Source organism: Natator depressus, chromosome 2 (genome assembly GCF_965152275.1).
Source record: "Natator depressus isolate rNatDep1 chromosome 2, rNatDep2.hap1, whole genome shotgun sequence".
Taxonomy (NCBI): domain Eukaryota; kingdom Metazoa; phylum Chordata; order Testudines; family Cheloniidae; genus Natator; species Natator depressus.
Genome location: NC_134235.1, coordinates 66,185,712 through 66,207,823, shown reverse-complemented (window position 1 = coordinate 66,207,823; position 22,112 = coordinate 66,185,712). Strand labels below are relative to the sequence as shown.

General features: G+C 45.5%; 1 protein-coding gene across 3 annotated transcripts in view; it reads right to left on the bottom strand.

Moving 5' to 3' along the window:
- Positions 1–11,285: 11,285 nt before the first annotated feature.
- Positions 11,286–22,112, bottom strand: part of LOC141981410 (epidermal retinol dehydrogenase 2-like) — a 29,767-nt gene continuing 18,940 nt past the window's right edge. For all 3 annotated transcript variants that reach the window (XM_074943086.1, XM_074943084.1, XM_074943085.1), the window contains exons 4-7: positions 20,854–20,953; positions 19,150–19,294; positions 17,786–17,911; positions 11,286–12,950 (exon numbers count right to left, since the gene is read on the bottom strand). In XM_074943086.1, the coding sequence (XP_074799187.1) occupies positions 12,857–12,950; positions 17,786–17,911; positions 19,150–19,294; positions 20,854–20,953 (465 nt within the window). In that variant the 3' untranslated portion in view covers positions 11,286–12,856. The remainder of the gene's footprint in view (positions 12,951–17,785; positions 17,912–19,149; positions 19,295–20,853; positions 20,954–22,112) is intronic.

Here is a 22,112-nt window from a genome sequence, read left to right as displayed (position 1 = left end):
TCAGTAAGGCTACGTTTTAGTCATGGGAATCTTTAATGAAAGTCATGGACAGGTCATGGGCAGTAAACAAAATTTCATGGCCCGTGATCTGTCCATGACTTTTACTAAAAATACCTGTGACTAAAAGTTGGGTGGGGGGCCATGGGTGCTCTTGGAGGGTGGGGGGGGCAGTCCGGGGGTGCTAGGGGAGGTGCCCGGGACCCCACTAGTGCTGGGGAGGAGAGGGCCGGGCCGCAGCACATGGCCCAGGACCCCCACTGGTGCTGAGGGGGAGGGTTGGCGGAGCTGGCAGAGGCTCCCTACCCAGCTCCACGTCCCTGTAGCTCTTATATGGCGGAGGGGCACAAGTGCCAGCTGCCACAGCTCCCAGTGTCTGGGAACCGCAGCCAATGGGATCTGCGGGGGTGGGGTCTTTGGGTGCAGGCAGTGTGTGGTGCGGAGCCCCCCCCGCCCTGCCCGCAGCCCCTCCGCTGCTTAGGAGCTGCAGGGCCATACCAGTGGGAGCCCCTCACCCCAAGGTAAATAGCATTAAATAGCAAACCACTGAATAAGAAAGGAATAACATTTTCATAAAACAAACTGGAGAGCTGCTGCACACAACCATGTGGTGTTCCCAATCCCCGCCTCAGGGGCACACTTCCAAATCCCCATGTTCATAATACTGTTCCTCATGAAGGAATGTCTCTAAATTATAACCTTCTACAAACATATCTCTACAGTCATCATTTGCAAATTCACAGCTGTACAGATAAAGTTCTGCCACATGACATTCCTGACAGCAAAAGGAAAGCGTGGACACCCAAAATACTAACACAGAAACTTTGTGCATGGGGATACATTGCTTCTGTAGTAGCACTGGACACGGTGTACTTAAATTCCATTCTATTCTTGATATCGCTGCTGCCAGGTTCTCTTTTTCAGTGGTTGACACAATACATAAAGAAATCTCAGATCTGCATAAGTATAATTGATCACCCACTGATTATGATGTCTTTTCTGCCTTTCTACCTTTGCTCATCCTTTTCAAGCTGTCAACTGCTTTAGCACAGGAAGTCCACCTCCCAACTTCCTCATTAATCTACCACAGCCCATTTTATGAAGTCACTCGCTATCTTAAAATTACACATATATTACGCTTTCTTCCAGTCTGCCTGAGGTAGGTTTACACACACTTATTTTCAAAATAGTTATCTTAATTAGGTGCAACCTTTATTGCTGTATGGGTTTACCAGCAGCTACTGTATCTCTCTCAGAGATTATACATACACACACACACACACACAAAGACAAAAAAAAATAATTTGCTGGGTTTTCCTGTTTAACCGAGAGTCTATTTACAACCCAAATTTAACAGTGGTAATTGGATGACAGCCATAGAATTACCAGAAGCTTTGAGAAGGATTAGAACCACCAGTGAGACACTGTCCACTGGGCTGCTGAAAAATCAGGGTGGGACAATTATGCCCTTGGTTAACAGCTATTATCAATGCCTACTACACAAAAGCAAACCTACCAGCCTCCTTGAGAAATGCAATAGTCTTCCCTATAAAAAAACCAAACAAACCAAAAGTCCCCCCCAAGCCGTCAAAACACAACATGCAATGCAAAAGACATTTCCAACTAATGTCCTGTATCTGACCTCCAATTTTTCCTTGACATGGGATTGGTTTTCACTTGTTTCACATTTTAAAGATTGTCTTCACAACCATTAGGGCTAGAAATATAATTAAAACCAAACAAACAACTGAGTATAGATTATGGAGATCAGGTAGCAAAGGTTAGATTCAGAGGCAAATTCTTTATCTGTGAAAGGCATGGGGATTATAACCAAATATGTAAGTAAAATGCATCCCTTCTTTAATAGTTTTTGGTCAGTCACAGAGGAAGATGCAAGAAACCTTACATTAGGCAGCTGTGGGATAATCTGCCCTTTTATTAGGTCTTCTCCTAAATCCTTTTTGTTAGAGATTGGTTTAAATCCTTATAATGCAGTACTCTACTCAGCACTGGGTGATGCCACCTTCTGGCAATTCTGGGGATTAACTCCACCCAGTTCAGCTTCTCTTCCACCATGCAGCTCTCCTCCCATTCACCAAGTAACAGTACTGCTACCTTGTGACTTGGCTCTCCAGCCAGGTCACACTGTAATTTCCCCTTCCGGGGGGAGCAGATCTTTCAAAGTTTCTCTGCACAAGCAGCATCAGGCAGTCCTCCTGCCCTCTGCCCTATGTCACTCCCACAGTGACTCAGGTAGTCTTCTCATTCGCTGCCCCTACCAATACCACTCTGCAGTGGTTGGCAGGGGAACCCAGGCCCAACCTAGTGTTGCCAACTTTCTAAGCAGAAAACTGAACGCCCCTTCTCCGAGGCCCCCCCGGCCCTCCATTCCTGCTCCCTCAGTCGCTCGCTCTCCCCCACCCTCACTCACTCGCTCATTTTCACTGGGCTGGGGCAGGGGGTTGGGGCACAAGATGGAGTAAGAGCTTGAGCTGGGGGTGTGGGTTCTGGGGTGGGTCTAGGGATGAGGGGCTTGGGATGTTGGAGGGGGCTCTGGGCCAAGGCAGGAGGTTGGGATGTCGGAGGGGGTGTGGGCTCCAAGTGGCACTTACCTCAGGCAACTCCCGGGAAGTGGCAACATGTTCCTCTGGCTCGCAGGCAGAGGTGTTGCCAGGGGGCTCTGTGAGCTGCCCCCATCATGGAAGTTGCGGAGCCGGTGCTTGGGCTGGGGGCAGTGCGTGGAGCCCCCATGGCCACCCCTCCACCTAGGAGCTAGAGAGACACGCTGGCTACTTCCTGGAAGCAGGGAGCCTGCCTACCCTGCTGCGCAACCAGCTGGACTTTTAACGGTCTGGTCAGTGGTGCTGACTGGAGCCACCAGGGTCCCTTTTCGACTGGGTGTTCCAGTTGAAAACCAGACACCTGGGAACCCTAGCCCACCCTCTACTCTCAGTTCCAGTCCAGGGCCCTACAGGGAGCAGTTAAGGTCTCAGTATTCACCAATCTCACTGTTCTCTTCCCTGGAGTACTTCCTTCTGAGCTTCGTTAAGCTTCTCCTTCACCAGCCTTCCTAGTCAACCCCCTCTCTCCTAGGTCTATAAGTTAAACCTCTTGGGTTCCTATCCCACCTCCTTCTCCCTTACCTTAGAAAGGGAGAGTGGAGGCTTCCTCCAGACCCCACCACTGTTGCCAGCCTCCTGGCTTTATAGAAGCCCTGCCTGTCCCCTCACAGATGTCAGATTTCAGAGTAGCAGTCGTGTTAGTCTGTATCCGCAAAAAGAAAAGGCGTACTTGTGGCACCTTAGCGACTGAACTGTAGCTCACGAAAGCTTATGCTCAAATAAATTTGTTAGTCTTGAAGGTGACACAAGTCCTCCTTTTCTCCTCACAGAAGAGCTTCCTTCTAATTAGTACCCTCCACACAGCCTAAATCTCCCCCTTTTGCGATTAATTGGCTGATTGGGCCCACCTGGTCTAGTTCAACTCTTTGAGGGCAGTGTAGGGAGTACACCCCATCACAATCCTGAAGCATGAGATTTCATATTAATTCCAAAATTTATGTTAGCATTAACTATCATAATTATCTATGACATTGTGTCTTTCAGTGACTCATTTCATATGTGAATAGAAAAGGCTCTATTTGAAAAACTCAGAAGAAAAGAGACTTATGTTAGGGCAGTGTCCGCTAAAAGTTTATTCACATCTCCAGATACATATCAGGATAAAGAGAAGCCCAGATATATACAAGAAAACATGAAACAGACCTCCACACACTGAAAATAAAGCAACACCTCCTATTTTGGAAATGAAAATCTGTTGCTAATCTGTGACATACTGAAAAATAATGGCTAAAAGACTAGCATAGTCTCTGACTAAACAGAAAAAAAATGGTTATTCACCTTCTCGTAGCTGTTGTTCTTCGAGATGTGTTGCTCATGTCCATTCCAATTAGGTGCATGTGCACCCACGTGCACGGTCGTCAGAAAGTTTTTCCCTTAGCAGCTCCCATCAGGTCAGCTGTAGAGCCCCCTGGAGTGGCACCTTCGTGGTGCTGAATATATGCCCCTGCCGACCCAGCCCCTCCTCAGTTCCTTCTTGCCGGCTACTCTGACAGAGGGGTAGGAGGGTGGGTATTGGAATGGATATGAGCAATACATCTCAAACAACAACAGTTACTAGAAGGTGAGTAACCATTTTTCTTCTTTGAGTGATTGCTCATATTGATTCCAATTAGATGACTCCCAAGCCCTACCTAGGCGGTGGGGTTGGAGTTATGGAATCGCTGACTGGAGCACCGTTCCGCTGAATGCTGCATCATCTCTGGCATGCTGGATGATGGTGTAATGAGAGGTGAACGTATGCACCAAGGATCACGTTGCTGCCTTCCAGATCTCCTCTATTAGAACCTGGGCCAGGAATGCCGCCAAAGAAGCCTGCGCCCTTGTGGAGTGTGCCATAAGGGCCAGGGATGGAACCTTGGCTAGCTTGTAGCATGTCTGAATGCAGGACGTAATCCATGATGAGATCATCTGAGATGAGACTGGGAGCCCTTCCATCCGGTCCATAACTGCCACAAACAGCTGGTTCGACTTCCTGAACAGCTTTGTGTGCTCGATGTAAAAGGCTAACGCCCGCCAAACATCCAGGAATGGAGCCTCTGTTCTAGGACATTAGTGTGAGACTTGTCCTTATGGAAAACCATGGGTGGGGGGTCGGAAGTGAGGGCCTTTAATTCCGACACATGAGGTAATGGCAACCAGAAAGGCAACCTTCCATGACAGGTAGAGAAGGAAGCAAGTCGCCAGTGGTTCAAAAGCCCTCCCCATTAGACTGGAGAGGACGAAGTTGAGGTCTCAAGCAGGGAGCGATTGTCTAATTAGTGGGTATAACTGCTTCAGGTCCTTGAGGAAATGGGCAACCATAGGGTTGGCGAAGATTGAATGTCTGGCCACTCCTGGGTGGAAGGCCAAAATGGCTGCAAGGTGCACTTTGATGGATGACGGTGCAGCAGATACTCCAGGATCGTTGGTATGGGTGCCTGGAGTGGAGGTGTGTGATGCTGAGCACACCAGAATATGAACCTTTTCTACTTTGCTAGGTATGTGGCCCTAGGGAAGGTTTTCTGCTGCCAAGTAGGATCTCTCTTACAGATTCCAAGCACAGGAACTCCATGGGGTTTAGCCATGAAGCTTCCAGGCCGTGAGGTGGAGGGACTGGAGGTCGGGGTGATGAAGATGACCGTGGTCCTGAGTGATCACATTGAAGAGGAGTGGCAACGTGATTGGGGCAATCACTGACAGCTCCAGGAGCGTGGTGTACCAATGTTGGTGAGGCCACTCTGGTACCACCAGAATTAACTCCCCCTTGTCTCTGTGGACTCTGCACGAGGGGAATCAGGGGAAAGGCATACAATAGGTGGTCTCCCCAGGGTAGCAGGAATGTGTCCGTGATCGAGCCCGGGCTGTGTTTCTGCAAGGAGCAGAACATTGGACACTTTCTGTTGCTTCGGGTGGCGAACAGGTTGACCTGGGGACAACCCCTCCTTTGGAAGATGGAGTGTATGACATCTGGCCGGATGGACCACTCATGATTGCAGAAAGATCTGTTGAGGTGGTCCGCCAGCTCATTCTGCACTCCTAGGAGATAGGACGCCTCCAGATGAATGGAGTGGGCTATGCAAAACTCCCACATCTGGAGGGCTTCCCGACAGAGGGGAGAGGAACAGGCTCTTCCCTGCTTGTTAATGTAAAAAAATGGCAGCGGTGTTGTCTGTCATAACTGCCATGCACTGTCCTTGTAGTGGGGCCTGAAAGGTTTGACATGCTAGTTGCACCACCCTCAGCTCCTTGATATTGATATGGAGTGAGAGTTCGTCCTGCAACCACAGGCCCTGCATTTGGAGGCCTCCCAAGTGTGCTCCTCATCCAAGAGCTGACGTGTCCATTACCAGGGACAAGGAGGGCTGGGGGCTGTTGAAGGGGACTCCCTCGCACACTGCCCGAGGGTGAAGCCACCATTGGAGGGACTCAAGTACCTGTTGAGGCATGGTGACCACTGAATCCTGTTGGTCTCCGGTGCTGCGGGTCTCTTAGATCAGACTCCTTCCTCAGCACTGTGTCGCGTATGGAGACCAGGGCTCTCCACGTGGACGCATTTGGTGTTGGGTCCTGACGGTCCGCAGCAGGCTGGGGGCGAAAAGCAGAGTCCATCAAGAGTTGTTTTAGATGGAAATCATGTTCTTTCTTCATCCTGGGGTGAAAAGCTGTGCAGATTTTGTACCTGTCTGAGCACCTCCCCCAGACACTTCAGGCACAAGTTGTGGGGGTCGCCTGTTGTCATAGGCTTGCTGCAGTTTCTGCAGGGCTTAAATCCTTGGGACTGAGGCATGCCCCGGAACCCAAGGGAGGGGTCAGGGATTGAGGAAACCCAACTCCCAAACCTTATCTATCAACTATATACAACTATAACTGTGAACTGGAAACTACACCTACAAACTAGAAGATACGCTAAGGCAAGCACTTGCTATTTTGCAAGCAACCGTAATTCCAACAACCGTCAATGGTGGTAAGAAGGAACTGAGGAGGCGCCAGGTCGGCAGGGGCATATATTCAACACCATGAAGGCGCCACTCCAGGGGGCTCCACAGCTGACCCACCGGGAGCTGCTAAGGGAAAAACTTTCTGACGACTGCATGCAGCATGCACACACCTAATTGGAATAGCTATGAACAATCATTTGAAGAACTGATTTAAATGTAGAAAGGTCTCTTTAGTGTGGAGGACCCTAATAAATTTTATGCACAAGTTTTGATGTGCTAAAAGCTACAAATATTTTAACAATGGTAGGATCACTAAGACCTGAACAAGAAAAGTGTCACAATTACTTAGCTATCTATGGCCTCAGAACAATGTGTGAAACCACTCAGAGCCCATTCAGAGCCCAACATTCCTAATTTACTTATTGGGGGGGGGGGGGAGAGGGGAGGAGTTCAAATAAAATAATTCTAGGTATGATCTGATGAATTTTCATACCTGGTTCAAGCCTTACACAGCATTCCTGGTTATAGCATTGCTGGTCTATCCCTCCAGCCCAGAGAACAACAGACAAAGGGAAAGTTTATTTCCCAATTTTAACAAATTCTACCTTCTCATCCGCTCTTTTAGTCAGGTGCCCACTCCTTTTCTTTTACCTGTGGGCTTGTTAACCCTTTACAGGTAAAGCAAGTAGAGAACAGACACCAAAAGGATTTTTCAGCTAACTGTCTAGCTGGATGTCCATAAGGAAGCTACCCCTTCCCCCCCTTCAGTTATCACAGACACTCACTAGGATTGCTTGTGTCGACACAGAGTGTGGTGCATGATGGGTAGGTATCCCAGTGTGCCATATGCCACCCTCTGGCGCAAAGCCTTTTGGGGAATTTTCGCACTACATTTTGGAGGACACACAAGTCATGCGGGGGAAGGGAGGGGAGGATCTAGGAGCAAAGGGCCAAGTACCAATCATAAAACTTTCTCTGTCCTAGAATGCCATTCTTAAACCATAATTTTCACTTTTTAAAAAAAAAAAAGCCATAAACCCATGCAGCACCTTTCGCTGTCTGCCATCTCTGACAGACGCAAGGAGCCTGCACAGCCCTGCACGGTTCTCATGAAATACAGTTGAACTTGCCTTGAACAGAGACACTGTAGTCTTGTTATATTAAAAGTAATGTGTGCTTTGGGGAGCGCTAGGTATTCTGCACTCTATGTTATCCAGTAATAAAGATGAATTTATTTCCAAATAACTTATTGTATAGCAAAAACAGTGCAAAATAATAATATGCAATTAAAAACAAACAATATAGCACAAACTTAAAAAGTTACAGAACAGGGCCTTAAGAATAGAATGGGAGAATTGTGGCCATTTCAGTCCCTTTCTGCCAAACATACAGCAACCATGGCTCTCACACGTCCGTGTACGTGAAGCTGTGGTTTTCTTTGCTATCCCCCAGGGTGGCCTGGGTGAGATGTGGCTTGTGATGCCATGTGGAATGTTGGGGGGGGGGGGGGTGAAATGGAGTTCTCCATTGATTTTAAAGAGAGGCAAGCACATGACTGTTGTACCTGCAGGTCAACAAGAGCCTACAGCATTTGTGTTTGCTGCCTGAGAAGCCCCATTATGTCCTGGTGCATCTTCCTCTGCTTTTCCTGATGGGTCTTTCTCCTGTCCGTGCTTTCCTTCTCCAGGCTGTCTGCTATATTCACTCTCTAGACCCTCTGTTCACAATCTGATGCCGCACTGGCTTGCAGGACCTTGGTGAACACGTCTTCCCTAGTCCGCTTTTCTCCTCCTCCTTTCAGGGGTGTGGAGAGGGTACCCCTCAAAGCTGCAATGGCAGCAGCTACAGATAAAACAGGCAGATGTATCATCGTATTTACAGTCACAACAGTTAACGACAGTTAAGACAGGCTCTGCACAGCACTGCTCTCCAGCCACAGGCAGGGTGAGTATGGCCTGCCATGGGTGAGGGCTGGGGAAATGAGAAGGAAATTGTTTGATTAAAACAAAATGTAGGCCTCTAGTTTCCATGGACATGAGTACAGGGCAATGGTACTGAGCAGCGGCACTATTTTCCACAGGCGTTAGTGATTTTAGCGAGTATCTCACTTCTGAGGGTCACAAAGGCACAGAGCACACAGGTGCCCACGCTGTATGCCACTGACCTGTTCACTGCAATGGTGCCTGCTGCAGTCATTGCAGAGTGGCATCAGAAAGCGTTCCACCAGAGGAAGAAATAAGACAGCCATCCCTAGAAACCTCTAGGAGAGCACTGCAGAGTATTTCCATGAAAGTTTTATCAAGCTCACTCAGGAGGATACAAGGGACACCCCTACGTACATAAGGAAATTGCTCCGCACGGTCCCCCCACCTAATCCCACAGAGAAATGAAAAACAGACAGAGGTAAAGGCTTTGTACGAGTAAAACGATGAAAAGTAGATACTGGTGTCCCTGCTAACATAGGGATGGGCCAGGCACCATCTCTTCATTTAAACATGGTAAGGGAGACTTCATGCACACACTTACCCAAGGTTTGCTCCTCGGGATTGAGCTTATCCATGCTTGGCTGGACTGGCTAGACTCTAGTGGAGGCTCAAAACAATCCTGGCTCACAGAATTAGCTGGACCGCCTCCCCCCTCCCTGCCCCAGGTCCCTCCTCCTTGCCGTTCAGAGCCGAAATCTGTGTCTTGGGTTCCTCGAAGGTATGCATGGTGGTCTGCAGGATGCTGGTGGGATCTCAGCCACATACGGCTTGCAGCTCATTGTAAAAGCAGATCTGCAGCTTGGCACCAGACTGACTGTTGGACCCTCTGGCCATGTGTTATTCCTGCTGCAGCTCCTTCACTTTCACGCAGCACTGGTGCTGATCCCTGTTGTATCCCTTTGCCTGCCTGCCTCCCCCTGGCAATCTTTTCATAAATGTCCACATTTCTATGACTGGGCTGTAGCTGTGCCTGCACCGCCTCTTCTCCTCATAGGCCCAGGAGATCCAATACCTCCTGGCTACTCCAGGCAGGAGCACATCTAGAGCAGTTGAACAGTTGCACACCACAAGGGAGAGCGGCTAGATGTGCTCACCAAACTGGGCACTCAGGAAAAGGGGTGGCTTCCAGTCTCCATGACCCCTGGGCAGTGGAGTTCACCTTTGTGACCAAACCGGTCACTGTCAGGCATTGTATAATTGCTACTTGAGGACCGTTAGGGTTGCCACAGGTTACACAGTGTTTACACTCACCCAGTCTCCGGACAGTATGTCAACTATGGCTCAACATTGTTTGGGGAAGTGGTGTTACTATGTTGCCATAATGGGATGCTCACATTGGCAGGAGACAAATTTCAGTGTAAACACACACACAAATAGATAGATGCAAGGGAACTTTCATTGACCTATTTCTGTAGCCTAGACTAGGCTTACCAAAGCCTTTAATCCTAATTCTGCAAGTTTTGTACAATTAGAAATTAAATCACATATGCTGAATTCTTTGTTTTTACCAGGTATTTTGTGAAAATAGTTTTAAATAATAATTTTTTTGTTTTGGATAGTTAATTTAAACTATTAGCTCCTCACTCTCTCTCACTGAAGATTTAGATGCCATAGCAGTGAAGTGATAAACATTCCCTACAGAATGCTTTGAAGGAGAGCACATAACACAACCCCCCTGGCTTTCATTCTTACTTTGAGTAAAACTATAAATCATCTGAGGTATGATTATGTAGCACTGGCCCCCTATCCACGTGAAATGATTATTCATTAGAATGAATACATGAACATACAACTTTTAGCTGCAAAAAAATAAAAACACAAGCATTGACGTTGAAGTCAAATTTAGAATTTGATTAAGTTTCTGGTCAAATGGTGCACTTCAGCTCTGGGATAACCCTTATCTGGCAAAAATATAAGGTCTGACTAGGGCATCCAAGGTAGCTTTTAGCAACAGTTTTTCCCCCGATAAGCCCGTCCTTGTTTAAGCTGAAACATGACTCATATTTGTGCTTCTTTGGTATGTTTAAAGTTTACTACCCGTGGGAACAAGTTTAAGCTCTGCAGCTCGTGGTCTATCCCTTCAGCAGGGTCACATTTACAGAAGAGGCTTTTAGTTTCATAACTAGAAGGCCATTGCCACGCACTGAGGACGGACCATCCTTCCTTCCTAAGTTTTAAATACATGGTTTCTTAATTATCTAAACTTTGGTATGTCTACACTGCACACTGTTTTTGGCATCCCACCCCCAGCACGGGTATAAATAGCAGCGTACATGATAAGGCATGGCTTAGGCAAGGAAAGACACCCCTGGACTCTGGGTATGTACCCTGCAGGCCTCTCTATACTCACCTCAGCAGGACCTTCCCATCTACACTGCTATATTTAGCAGTGTAGTGTCCTGCTGTTGGAGTCTTTCCTCACTGGGGGCAAAGGCTACAGCAGCTGAGAGGCAGAAAAGAAATATAGTGCTCCCCACTGCCACCCATCGCAGAGCCTTTCACTGATACATGTAGCTACATACCACAGTGTGGACGCAGCCTGTTTTTCATTGTGGCATGTGGCTACACCTACCTTATATGCTGCCGCAAGAGGTGTGCAGCAGTGTTCCCTCTAATTTTTTACGTCCATGTGAGGAATGAATTTTGTTATGTGCACTAATATGGAGGTGATGTGTCGTGGGGGTGGGGCCGAAGGATTCGGAGTGTGGGAGGGGGCTCAGGGCTGGGGCAGAGGGTTGGGGTGCGGGGGCGGGGGCTCTGGCTGGGGATGATGCAGGCTCTGGGGTGAGGCCCTGGGTTGGTCCCAGGGATGAGGGGTTTGGGGTACAGGAGGGGCTTAGGGCTGGGGCAGAGATGGGGTGCGGGGAATGGGGGCTCCAGCCATAACAAAATGGGGTGTGGGCTCCGGGTTGTGGCCAGGGATGAGGGGCTTAGGGTATAGGCTGCCCCAGGGCTGCGGTTGGGAGAGAGAGCGCACTCTCCCTAGCCCTCTCTCACTGCAGCAGCCTGGGGCCGGGGTGCCTCTTCCCGGTTGCGACAGCTCCGGCGGGGCCCGCTGGGCTAGGCCAGGGGAAGGGCGCCTCTCCCCACCTGCGCGGCCCTCGATAGCTTGCTGCACAGTCTTGCAGCTTAAGAGGGAACTTAGGTGTGCAGCATAGATGCAGTGTAAGAGAGAAATGAGGAGTGGCAAAGCTACTATAACGAATGGGATTAGTATAAATGATGCAAAGTCCATTCAGAGGAACAAATTATAAGTTATTTAAACTTTTAAATTATTACGTGGTTGATATAGTTTGTCCTTGTTGATTTTTACAGGTGTAGAATGATTCCATCCAATTTAAATTCCTCCACCACCACGCTCTGCAAGAATTTCTAACAGAGAAACTCATGTTAAACTATTTATTGCCAGTGGTTTGTGTTTAGTTGCCAGTCATCTCATCTGAAAGGATTTCTGAAGGCTCTTTCACTGCCACTTTTATTCAGCGTGTCTCTGTATCTCTTGTTTCAAGACAGCGTTAAGATTTACAATATTTTAGACATAACTTTAAATTTTCACTTTTTTATGTTTGATAAATGACTCTGTCCTATTAAAAATACGGGCATTTATTTAAAAGTTAATTGTAATCAGACAAGCATGTACAATTGTTATCAGCCCATTTCTGGAAGGGACACATTTATAATCACTGGCTATTGGAATTTTTTCCACAGATATTAATAGTAAATTGTTTATTACCCTTCAGATGTATTTGATTAGTGAATCAACATCACAGCTATGGAAAATATTTTCAGTGTGTACAACTGCCATTTTACTTAATTTTCTGAATGTGAATTTTAGCGCTCGTAAAAGATGCCAAACAGCTCAGGAAATTGATAGTTAAATACTTCCAATCATCAACCTAACAGTGAAGGCAAAGATAAGCTTTCTCAGACAACCCTAACAATATTGTTCTGGAGGGGACTATTTTGAAGGCATGCAAAGTCAACTCAGCTTCCCAGCCCATTACACCCTGTTTCTTAACTGAGAATACCCATATAGGTGCCAACTGTGATTAGTTTGTGTCCCATACTCATTCAATAAGGATAAGAGACTATGAACAGAACTCATTTAGATAAATGAGCTCTGTACAGGCATCACATCGAGAACAGATATTCAGGAAATGAAGGAGAGACAGCTCGTGTTGGAAACTGTTGATTAAAACTGTTAACTAACAAAAGTATGAGGCACAGTTATACAGAAGGCAAGTTCTGTGCCGCTGAAATAGCAGGCCATTTTTTAAACTCTAAACTGGTCCATTAATTTCGACCTGCTAGTATTGGATATTTTCATTCTTTATTTTCAGTCCTTCTTCACTCGACCTCTGAAATGGTCCATGAACTGGAAGGCCCCGATGTAGTCTCCAAAGAGAATTCCCATTTTCACAGGCAAAAGACTGAAGGAAAAAACACACCAGAGTATTTACATAGTCTTATAAATCACAAAAGTGATCCATGTGGCTAAGCCCAAGAACACAAGGCCTTACAGCTTCTAAAAGTACAGTACTAACAGTCTTCAGAATATATTTATGGCGTAGCAAGTATTCCCAGTGTACAGAGAGAAACTGAGGCAGCGTTTCCCCAATATCAGAGCAAGGATTAGAACTCAGGAACCCAAGTCACTAAATGGGGACATTCCTTTAGAACATACTGCCACATGATAATGTACATAAAGAAACTGAAATGAAAGACACTCCTCAATCTAAGTGGGCCCAATTTCTCAATTTATTTTGGAAACTGTCAGTCTTAGATATAAATTATTTTTGAACTCAAGACCTCAGAAGCCAAATTTCTCCATGTTAGTATAACCCATCTGTACAACAGAACTTGCAGTTTTGTAGAGCTATTTAACTCACTCAAGTGGTGGCAGCAGCTATAAAAATTATATATTTGTAATTGAAGAAGTACAGGATTTTTGTGGAAATAGTTTTTCACTCCTCCCTAAATGTGTCTCATGCATGTTCACCTAGATGATCAGCGTCTCTAGAGTGTTTAAGATGGGACTATGAATAGATGTCTAATAGAAAGGCAAGGGCAAATGAAGAGGGATATCAGGGGAGATGGATGGAGAAAAGAAGGTAGGAGGAAAAAATTTTAGGCTGCCCTTCTCCCGCCTCCGAAGCTATCTTTTCATCAGCTGTTTATGCACTTCCTGCTACTTACAGAATCTATTTCTACTGTCAAAATCAAACTGGGAATGGTTACATTTAAAAGAAAAAAATAGAAACACTGATTTTAAAGTAGGTATTGGACCTCTAACTGCTGCTGGGAGCGCAACCAGCCTTCAAATAGTCCAGGAACTTTAAAAAATGCCTAAACAACAAATATATTTTGAAAGCACTAAGGAAAAAGGTCTTCATAGCCTACTGTTTTATCCTAGTTTTTTTTTTTTTTTTTTTTTTTTAAAGTAGTGGAATAATATTGCATCAAGCTTCCAATAAAATTAATATGCTCCAATAGAAATAAGCCACAATAGAGCATGCATTAAATAGGCTATTGGTATGCTCAGCCATTCAAAACAGCACACACTACCTTTGGCCTTCAACATACTGTGACAGGGTCGGGCCAGATGGCTACAGGAGAGTAACAGAAGGCAGATATATTAGCCCCAGGTTAAGTAGGTCCCTTTTCGCTGGGTAGGGTAACAGGGAAGGTTCCAGAACAATCAGGAACCTTCTGGAGACAATTAAGACAGGCTGATTAGAACACCTGCAGCCAATCAAGAAACTGTTAGAATCAATTAAGGCAGGCTAATCAGGGCACCTGGGTTTAAAAAGGAGCTCGCTTCAGTTTGTGGTGTGCGTGTGAGGAGCTGGGAGCAAGAGGCACTAGGAGCTGAGAGTGAGAACGTGGACTGTTGGAGGACTGAGGAGTACAAGCATTATCAGACACCAGGAGGAAGGTCCTATGGTGAAAATAAAGAAGGTGCTGGGAGGAGCCATGGGGAAGTAATCCAGGGAGTTGTAGCTGTCGCACAGCTGTTCCAGGAGGCACTCTAGACAGCTGCATTCCACAGCGCCCTGGGCTGGAACCCGGAGTAGAGGGAGGGCCCGGGTTCCCCCCAAACCTCCCAACTCCTGGTCAGACACAGGAGGAGTTGACCTAGACTGTGCATTCAGAAAAACGGCCAAGCTAGGGCTGTCGTGAAGCTCCAAGGCGAACAAATCTGCCAATAAGCACAAGACCCACCAAGGTAGAGCAGGAACTTTGTCACAATACCCAGGGTGTGCAAGCACTTCAGGGCAGAAGCAGCATTTTTGTGTTTATGCAATGCAACAGTGATCTTCACTGGGGCTTCTGGATGCTAGTATGATATAATTCACATGACTGGAGTACTGTCATGGATGGATATAAACTGTTCAGGAAGGACAGGCAGGGCAAAAAAGATGGGAGAGTTGCATTGTATGTAAGAGAGCAGTCTGACTGCTCAGAGCTCCAGTATGAAACTGCAGAAAAACCTGAGAGTTTCTGGATTAAGTTTAGAAGTGTGAGCAACAAAGGTGATGTCGTGGTGGGAGTCTGCTATCGATCACCGGACCAGGGGGATGAGGTGGACGAGGCTTTCTTTCGGTAACTAACGGAAGTTACTCGATCGCAGGCCCTGGTTCTCAAGGGAGACTTCAATCACCCTGATATCTGCTGGGAGAGCAATACAGCGGTGCACAGACAATCCAGGGTGTTTCTGGAAAGCGTAGGGGACAATTTCCTGGTGCAAGTGCTGGAGGAACCAACTAGGGGCCGAGCTCTTCTTGACCTCCTGCTCACAAACTGGGAAGAATTAGTAGAGGAAGCAAAAGTGATTGGGAACCTGGGAGGTAGTGACCATGAGATGGTCGAGTTCAGGATCCTGACACAAGGAAGAAAGGAGAGCAGCAGAATACGGACCCTGGACTTCGGAAAAGCAGACTTTGACTCCCTCAGGGAACTGATGGGCAGGATCCCCTGGGAGAATAACATGCGGGGGAAAGGAGTCCAGGAGAGCTGGCTGTATTTTAAAGAATCCTTATTGAGGTTACAGGGACAAGCCATCCCGATGTGTAGAAAGAATAGTAAATATGGCAGGCGACCAGCTTGGCTTAACAGTGAAATCCTTGCTGATCTTAAACATAAAAAAGAAGCTTAGAAGATGTGGAAGATTGAACAAATGACCAGGGAGGAGTATAAAAATATTGCTCAGGCATGCAGGAGTGAAATCAGGAAGGCCAAATCACACTTGGAGTTGCAGCTAGCAAGAGATGTTAAGAGTAACAAGAAGGGTTTCTTCAGGTATGTTAGCAACAAGAAGAAAGATAAGGAAAGTGTGGACCCTTACTGAATGAGGGAGGCAACCTAGTGACAGAGGATGTGGAAAAAGCTAATGTACTCAGTGCTTTTTTTTGCCTCCGTCTTCACGAACAAGGTGAGCTCCCAGACTACTGCACTGGGCAGCACAGCATGGGGAGGAGGTGACCAGCCCTCTGTGGAGAAAGAAGTGGTTCGGGACTATTTAGAAAAGCTGGACGAGCACAAGTCCATGGGCCTGGATGCACTGCATCCGAGAGTGCTAAATGGGTTGGCAGATGTGATTGCAGAGCCATTGGCCATTATCTTTGAAAATTCATGGCGATCGGGGGAGGTCCTGGACAACTGGAAAAAGGCTAATGTACTGCCCATCTTTCAAAAAGGGAAGGAGGAGGATCCTGGGAACTACATGCCAGTCAGCCTCATCTCAGTTCCTGGAAAAATCATGGAGCAGGTCCTCAAAGAATCAATTCTGAAGCACTTAGCGGAGAGGAAAGTGATCAGGAACAGTCAGCATGGATTCACCTGACTAACTGAATTGCCTTCTATGATGAGATAACTGGCTCTGTGAATGAGGGGAAAGTAGTGGATGTGTTATTCCTTGACTTTAGCAAAGCTTTTGACACGGTCTCCCACAGTATTCTTGCCAGCAAGTTAAAGAAGTATGGGCTGGATGAATGGACTATAAGGTGGATAGAAAGCTGGCTAGATTGTCGGGCTCAACGGGTAGCGATCAATGGCTCCATGTCTAGTTGGCAGCCGGTATCAAGCGGAGTGCCCCAAGGTTCAGTCCTGGGGCTGGTTTTGTTCAATATCTTCATAAATGATCTGGAGGATGGCGTGGATTGCACCCTTAGCAAGTTTGCAGATGACACTAAACTGGGAGGAGAGGTAGATACGCTGGAGGGTAGGGATAGGATACAGAGGGACCTAGACAAATTAGAGGATTAGGCCAAAAGAAATTTGATTGAGGTTCAACAAGGACAAGTGCAGAGTCCTGCACTTAGGACGGAAGAATCCCACGCACCGCTACAGACTAGGGAGCGAATGGCTAGGCAGCAGTTCTGCAGAAAAGGACCTAGGGGTTACAGTGGACGAGAAGCTGGACATGAGTCAACAGTGTGCCCTTGTTGCCAAGAAGGCCAATGGCATTTTGGGCTGTATAAGTAGGGGCATTTCTGGTACAGTACTCCCTTTCTTTTCAAGGTCCTTCACAAATCCTTCTGAGATTCAGGTGGCTCCTCCCCACCTGTCTGCTATCCCTAACATTAGAAGTTATGTGCTACAGCCATCTTTGTTGACTGATTCTAGTTTCTGTGCTGTTACGGGGTTGTTCTGTGTCCCCATTTGTGCCTGCACTGCTTTATTTAACACATCCACTGTAACAGTACTCTTGGCTCCCTTTAGCTTAAGGAGAGAGATTTAGAATCAAACGATGGGCCAAGATTTAAAAAAAAAAAAAAAAAAAAAAAGCCTAAAGATAGGCTCCTAAATCCATATTTGGCCACCTAACTCAGAGGCCAGATTTTCAAGAATGCTGAGCATCCAGCAACTCCTACTGACCTGCATGAGTGCTCAATAGTATTACAAGGGCAGACCTCTACACAGCCAAGAAGAAAACTCTGTTGCAGTTTTGTTCAGTCAACACTAACAGTTTCCCTTTACAGATTATTTAAATATGTATAGCTATGGGGAAGTGTTCCTTACTGGGAACCTTCAGAGTCTGGTATAAGACATGTAGACATGCAAAGTATCCAAGACCACCACCTGAGGAAGCCTTCCTGTAGCAACAACTTATCTAAAACTTAAAAGCAACTTGAAACTCACAAAGGTAAATATCTAAGTAGGCTTAGACTTGACAGCCCAAGTAATCATTTGATATTGTAGCATGTAGAGTCCGTAATCATGCAACTAAACATAATGCATTTGACAGAAGAAATCCCATCCCTACCTTTTCATATAACAAAAAAAGTACAGGCTTCGTGGCATCATCAGAAGCTCTTGCTCCCGTTGAATAGCACTCACAATCTTCTCAGCTGCATAGTCCAAATCTAGAATAGGAAGTAGACGTGGCCACCTTGAAAAAGACAACATATGGTTACTAATATGATACTGTCAAAACTTTCCCCTCTGTTTCATCTGGATAACTTCAAATTTAGAACAAGACAGCTTCAAGTTTAAAGTTGTGCTCCTTACAAAAGGAGGATACCCCATTTTACAAAAGATTTTGCCTCTTAGGGTACGTCTGCACTACCCGCAGGATCGGCAGGCAGCGATCGATCCAGCGGGGATTGATTTATCGAGTCTAGTCTAGATGCAATAAATCGACCCCCGAGCGCTCTCCCGTTGACTTCTGTACTCCAGCTCGGCGAGAGGCACAGGCAGAGTCGATGGGGGAGTGGCAGCAGTCTACTCACCCTAGCAAAGACACCGCGATGAAGTCTAAGTCTAAGTACGTCGACTTCAGCTACATTATTCACATAGCTGAAGTTGCGTAACTTAGATCGATCCCCCCGCCAGTGTAGACCAGGCCTAACTTAGAAGCTAACATTACAAAATGAAGTTCTGTTCATGGAATTATATAACACCTGACAAATCAGTTTGAAAGTGGTGAACAGCCACTGTCTTCTTTTCACTTGGTATTGGTGCCTGTGAGCTCAATTCTTGCTATCTTCAAATCAAGCAAAGTTTTTATTTAGATAAGCTTATTCTGCTTCTACATTTTCTGTGTTTAACATCCCATGAAAGGTTGTACTGACAATGACGAGCTACACTACTGAAGCTGTCATGAGGAAGATAGAGATTTAGCAGCCAGATAGGAGACAGTTGAGGCTTTTGGCATCTAGGGAGAAGGCATGAGATTGTGAGAAAAGAAACACGTAGTCTGTGCTCTCTCAAATGAGCAGCAAAGTAGTTAAATGTGTTGACAATTAAAGTGACACCATCACTAGGTTGTAGAGTTAATAATCTGAGTAGCAGTTTACATTTTTTTCAGAGTTACTGTTTCAGGCTATTTGCAGAATCAAGAAGAGAACACTTCACTGGATTACACTAGATTGAAATTTGGAAAATTCATATTCTTACCATAGGGGCTAGAAATGTAATTAAAGAGTCTTAGATTCTGCAGTCTGGCAATCACTGGGCTTTGTCTATGAGCCCTAAAAATGGCACAATGGAGAAAAACCTACCTTATAATAGTTTCAGATTATGTCATTTCTACTGATTACTAATTACCTTTCATAAATCATGTATTTAAATCAAACATTTTTGACGTGCCATATACTAATTACACACAGAACCCACAAATTCACTCACTTGGCTTTACAACCATCAAACATTCCTGTGTTGATGAAGTAAGGACACACAATAGTGGTTTTAATGCCAGTCTTCCCCAGAGCCAGCATTTCTAAACCAACTGCTTCTGCAAAGCCCACTGCTGCAAATTTACTTGCACAATAATCTGTAAGTGAAGAAAGATGAAGAGTTATTTATTGCAGTTAATTATTTTATTAAGAGAAGAATCTCACAACTCTTGCAAACAACATAACTACATGGTTTTAGTCCAGTGTCTCATGCTGAGCAAACCAAGCACAACTTCTTGTCTGAGAAGAAAGTCTGGCAAAATTATGCTCTAACAAGAGTAGTCTGGGTACTGTTAGAATAATTGCGCCTACAAATTTATATGAATTGTGAGCTCAACTGCAAAAAAGTGAGCTCAACTGCAAAAAAGTGAGTGTAAGTTTACGAATTGTCATAATAACCTATAACAAATGCTGATGTGAATAGGTATGAAAGGGAGACAGACTAAATTAGTTCATACAAAAAGGCTGAATTATATAATTCAAGGACAGTATTAAGATTATGCTTGGTCAACAAAAAAAAAAAAGTGTGGGACCAGACATTAATGAACCCAAATCAGTGTGTCAAAAATTAGGCCTACTTGGTGAACAAAATAATGAAGGGGATGAGCTACACTGCCGTTGCTCTCTTTTGGGGTCCTTAAAAGAAAAGACTCCCCACCACCAAAAGCTGTCTGACAGACAGGAAAGGGATAAACTTTACCATCATAGCTGCTACCTCAACTGTCTCCTAGGACAAAGAATCCACCGTGACAGCACTGGGCCTTTGTCATTCTAATCCTGAGACATGTCCTGACCAGACTGGGCCAGAGAGAGAGGGATTCAGATGACTCTGTCACCTCCACTGGCTCTGGGTAAACCCCAACTATCATCTGATATGTGAGACTCCTCCCTCCCGCACCATGTGTCTTTTCCCTTCCTCACCATATTTCTTTTCTTTCACCTTCTGTGGCTAAGAGTGGCTAAGCCAGCCACACCTACATGTTCTGCAACACTACTGTAAGCCTGTTATCAGAAAGGAAGCTAAAACCAAATGTCCTAAATGGCCAGATGATGGTACAAGTTTGCCAGATCTCAGGGTGGCTAGTAAGACAATGTGCCATGCGTGTGTTTTTCCAGCAGTAATGCTTCAAGTAAAAGTCAACATCAAAGACACAGAAGCTGCACTTTCTATTTTAGCTGTTCTTTTCTCTCCCATTGTGTGTCCTGCTTCATCTTCTAAACAAGAGGATCAGACTTCGTAACAGGAGCAGCTCCAATCATTTCAATTAGCCTCTCTTTCCCCCCAGAAAGGTACAGTACTTATCTTTAATACTCTCAAATGAGGGGGGAGGAGGAAGGGGTGGATATTCCTTCTACAAACGCTCCAGCTAAAGCCACATGATGTTATAATAAAAGCCCTACTTAACACTTTATATTTCAAATGCTTTAACTGTTCTCTTCTTCCCCTCTCCACCCCCCCCCCCACCAGTTCTTTAATAAAAGGTGAAAAGAATTTTTAATGGTGCTGAGAACCTAGATCCCATTGAGGTCAGTGGGAGCCATTAAGTGTACAGGTGTTTTGAAAGTCAGACCATTTTATTTAGGTGGCTCGTAGTTGAAGTACATAACCAAGAACATACCTTTAGATTCCATTTAGAATGATCTTGAATACACTAACCTGCTAGCCCACTGACTCCAATCAGTCCTGCTGAGCTTGCAATACTAACCAAGTGTCCATGGTTAGAGGCCATCATGGCTGGAAGGAAGGCTTTGTAAGTCTATGAAACACATTGAAACCCACACTTACAGTTAAACATTACTTAAAGTGATTTAATTGTGCAATTAGTTAGAACATTACTATTGAAAAAGTGCCACCTATTAAGGAGACCTTTTAAGTCTTAATGCTTTCCCCTCATTCTACAGTGGCTAATAAGATAGTTCCTGTCCTAACTAATATGTATTTCCACTTCGTCTACTAACTGAATCCGCCAAGGTGGATCTCTTAAGGACTCTCCAATAAGTTTCCATAGTTTTCTTGATGTTGTAGTCATCCACTAGGGGGAGTCAGAAATTAGATTGCAATCTTGCTGGCAGCAATCAGCTGAAGTCCTGGGAAGCTGTAAATTCCCCACACCCAGGAGCTCAGTACTGCAACATTTTCCGAACAGGCTTCCATCTTAAAAATAGCAGCCGAGAAGGGAAAACTGAACTCCTAATCTTTCTGCTATCACTTGCTGATTTCAGCTACCCATTCTGTGTCATTTCTATGTTTTCCAGCAAACGGAAACAGAGCAGCATGTTTTAATCCACCATTCCTTCTTTATTAATTATAATTCACTTTCAGTTCTTTATTACAATATCGGTTCATCTCCTTCATAGTAAAATGCAAATCAAATGACTAATTTAAGATAAAAGTCTTCAAATCAATCATGCCAGCGTATGTCAGTTTGACATTTAAGACACCAAGTAAGAGTGCTTTAGAGGATCCACTGTAATAGTGCAAGTTCCCAGTGGCAAACAGGTGACAGAATGCAATCAGAACAAGTTCTGACCCAACCCATGGAAGCACAAGAACCAGGTTCTTTTCTGCTAATGATTGATGAAGTAGCCAGTTTATGGCAGCTTTGGCAGTCCTGCTCTGAGTCAGTTCATATCAAGAGCTATAGCACCAAACTGCCCACAGTAACAGTACTTTTCAGCTTTACATTTCCCAGAAGTCTCTCTTAATATCAGGCAACCAATACTAAGGGGGTCGCATACTTTATTGCTTTTTTAGGCAGAAGTGATTGCCCACACAAGGGGCTAAACATATCCCTTAACTCTTTCCCACAAGCTTTCTGTGGGCCACCCTCTATTTTTGGAACTCACAAACAAATGTCATCGAGTTGTGTGTAGGGCCTCACAAGCTCACCCAGTTAAACAGCAATTATATAAGCG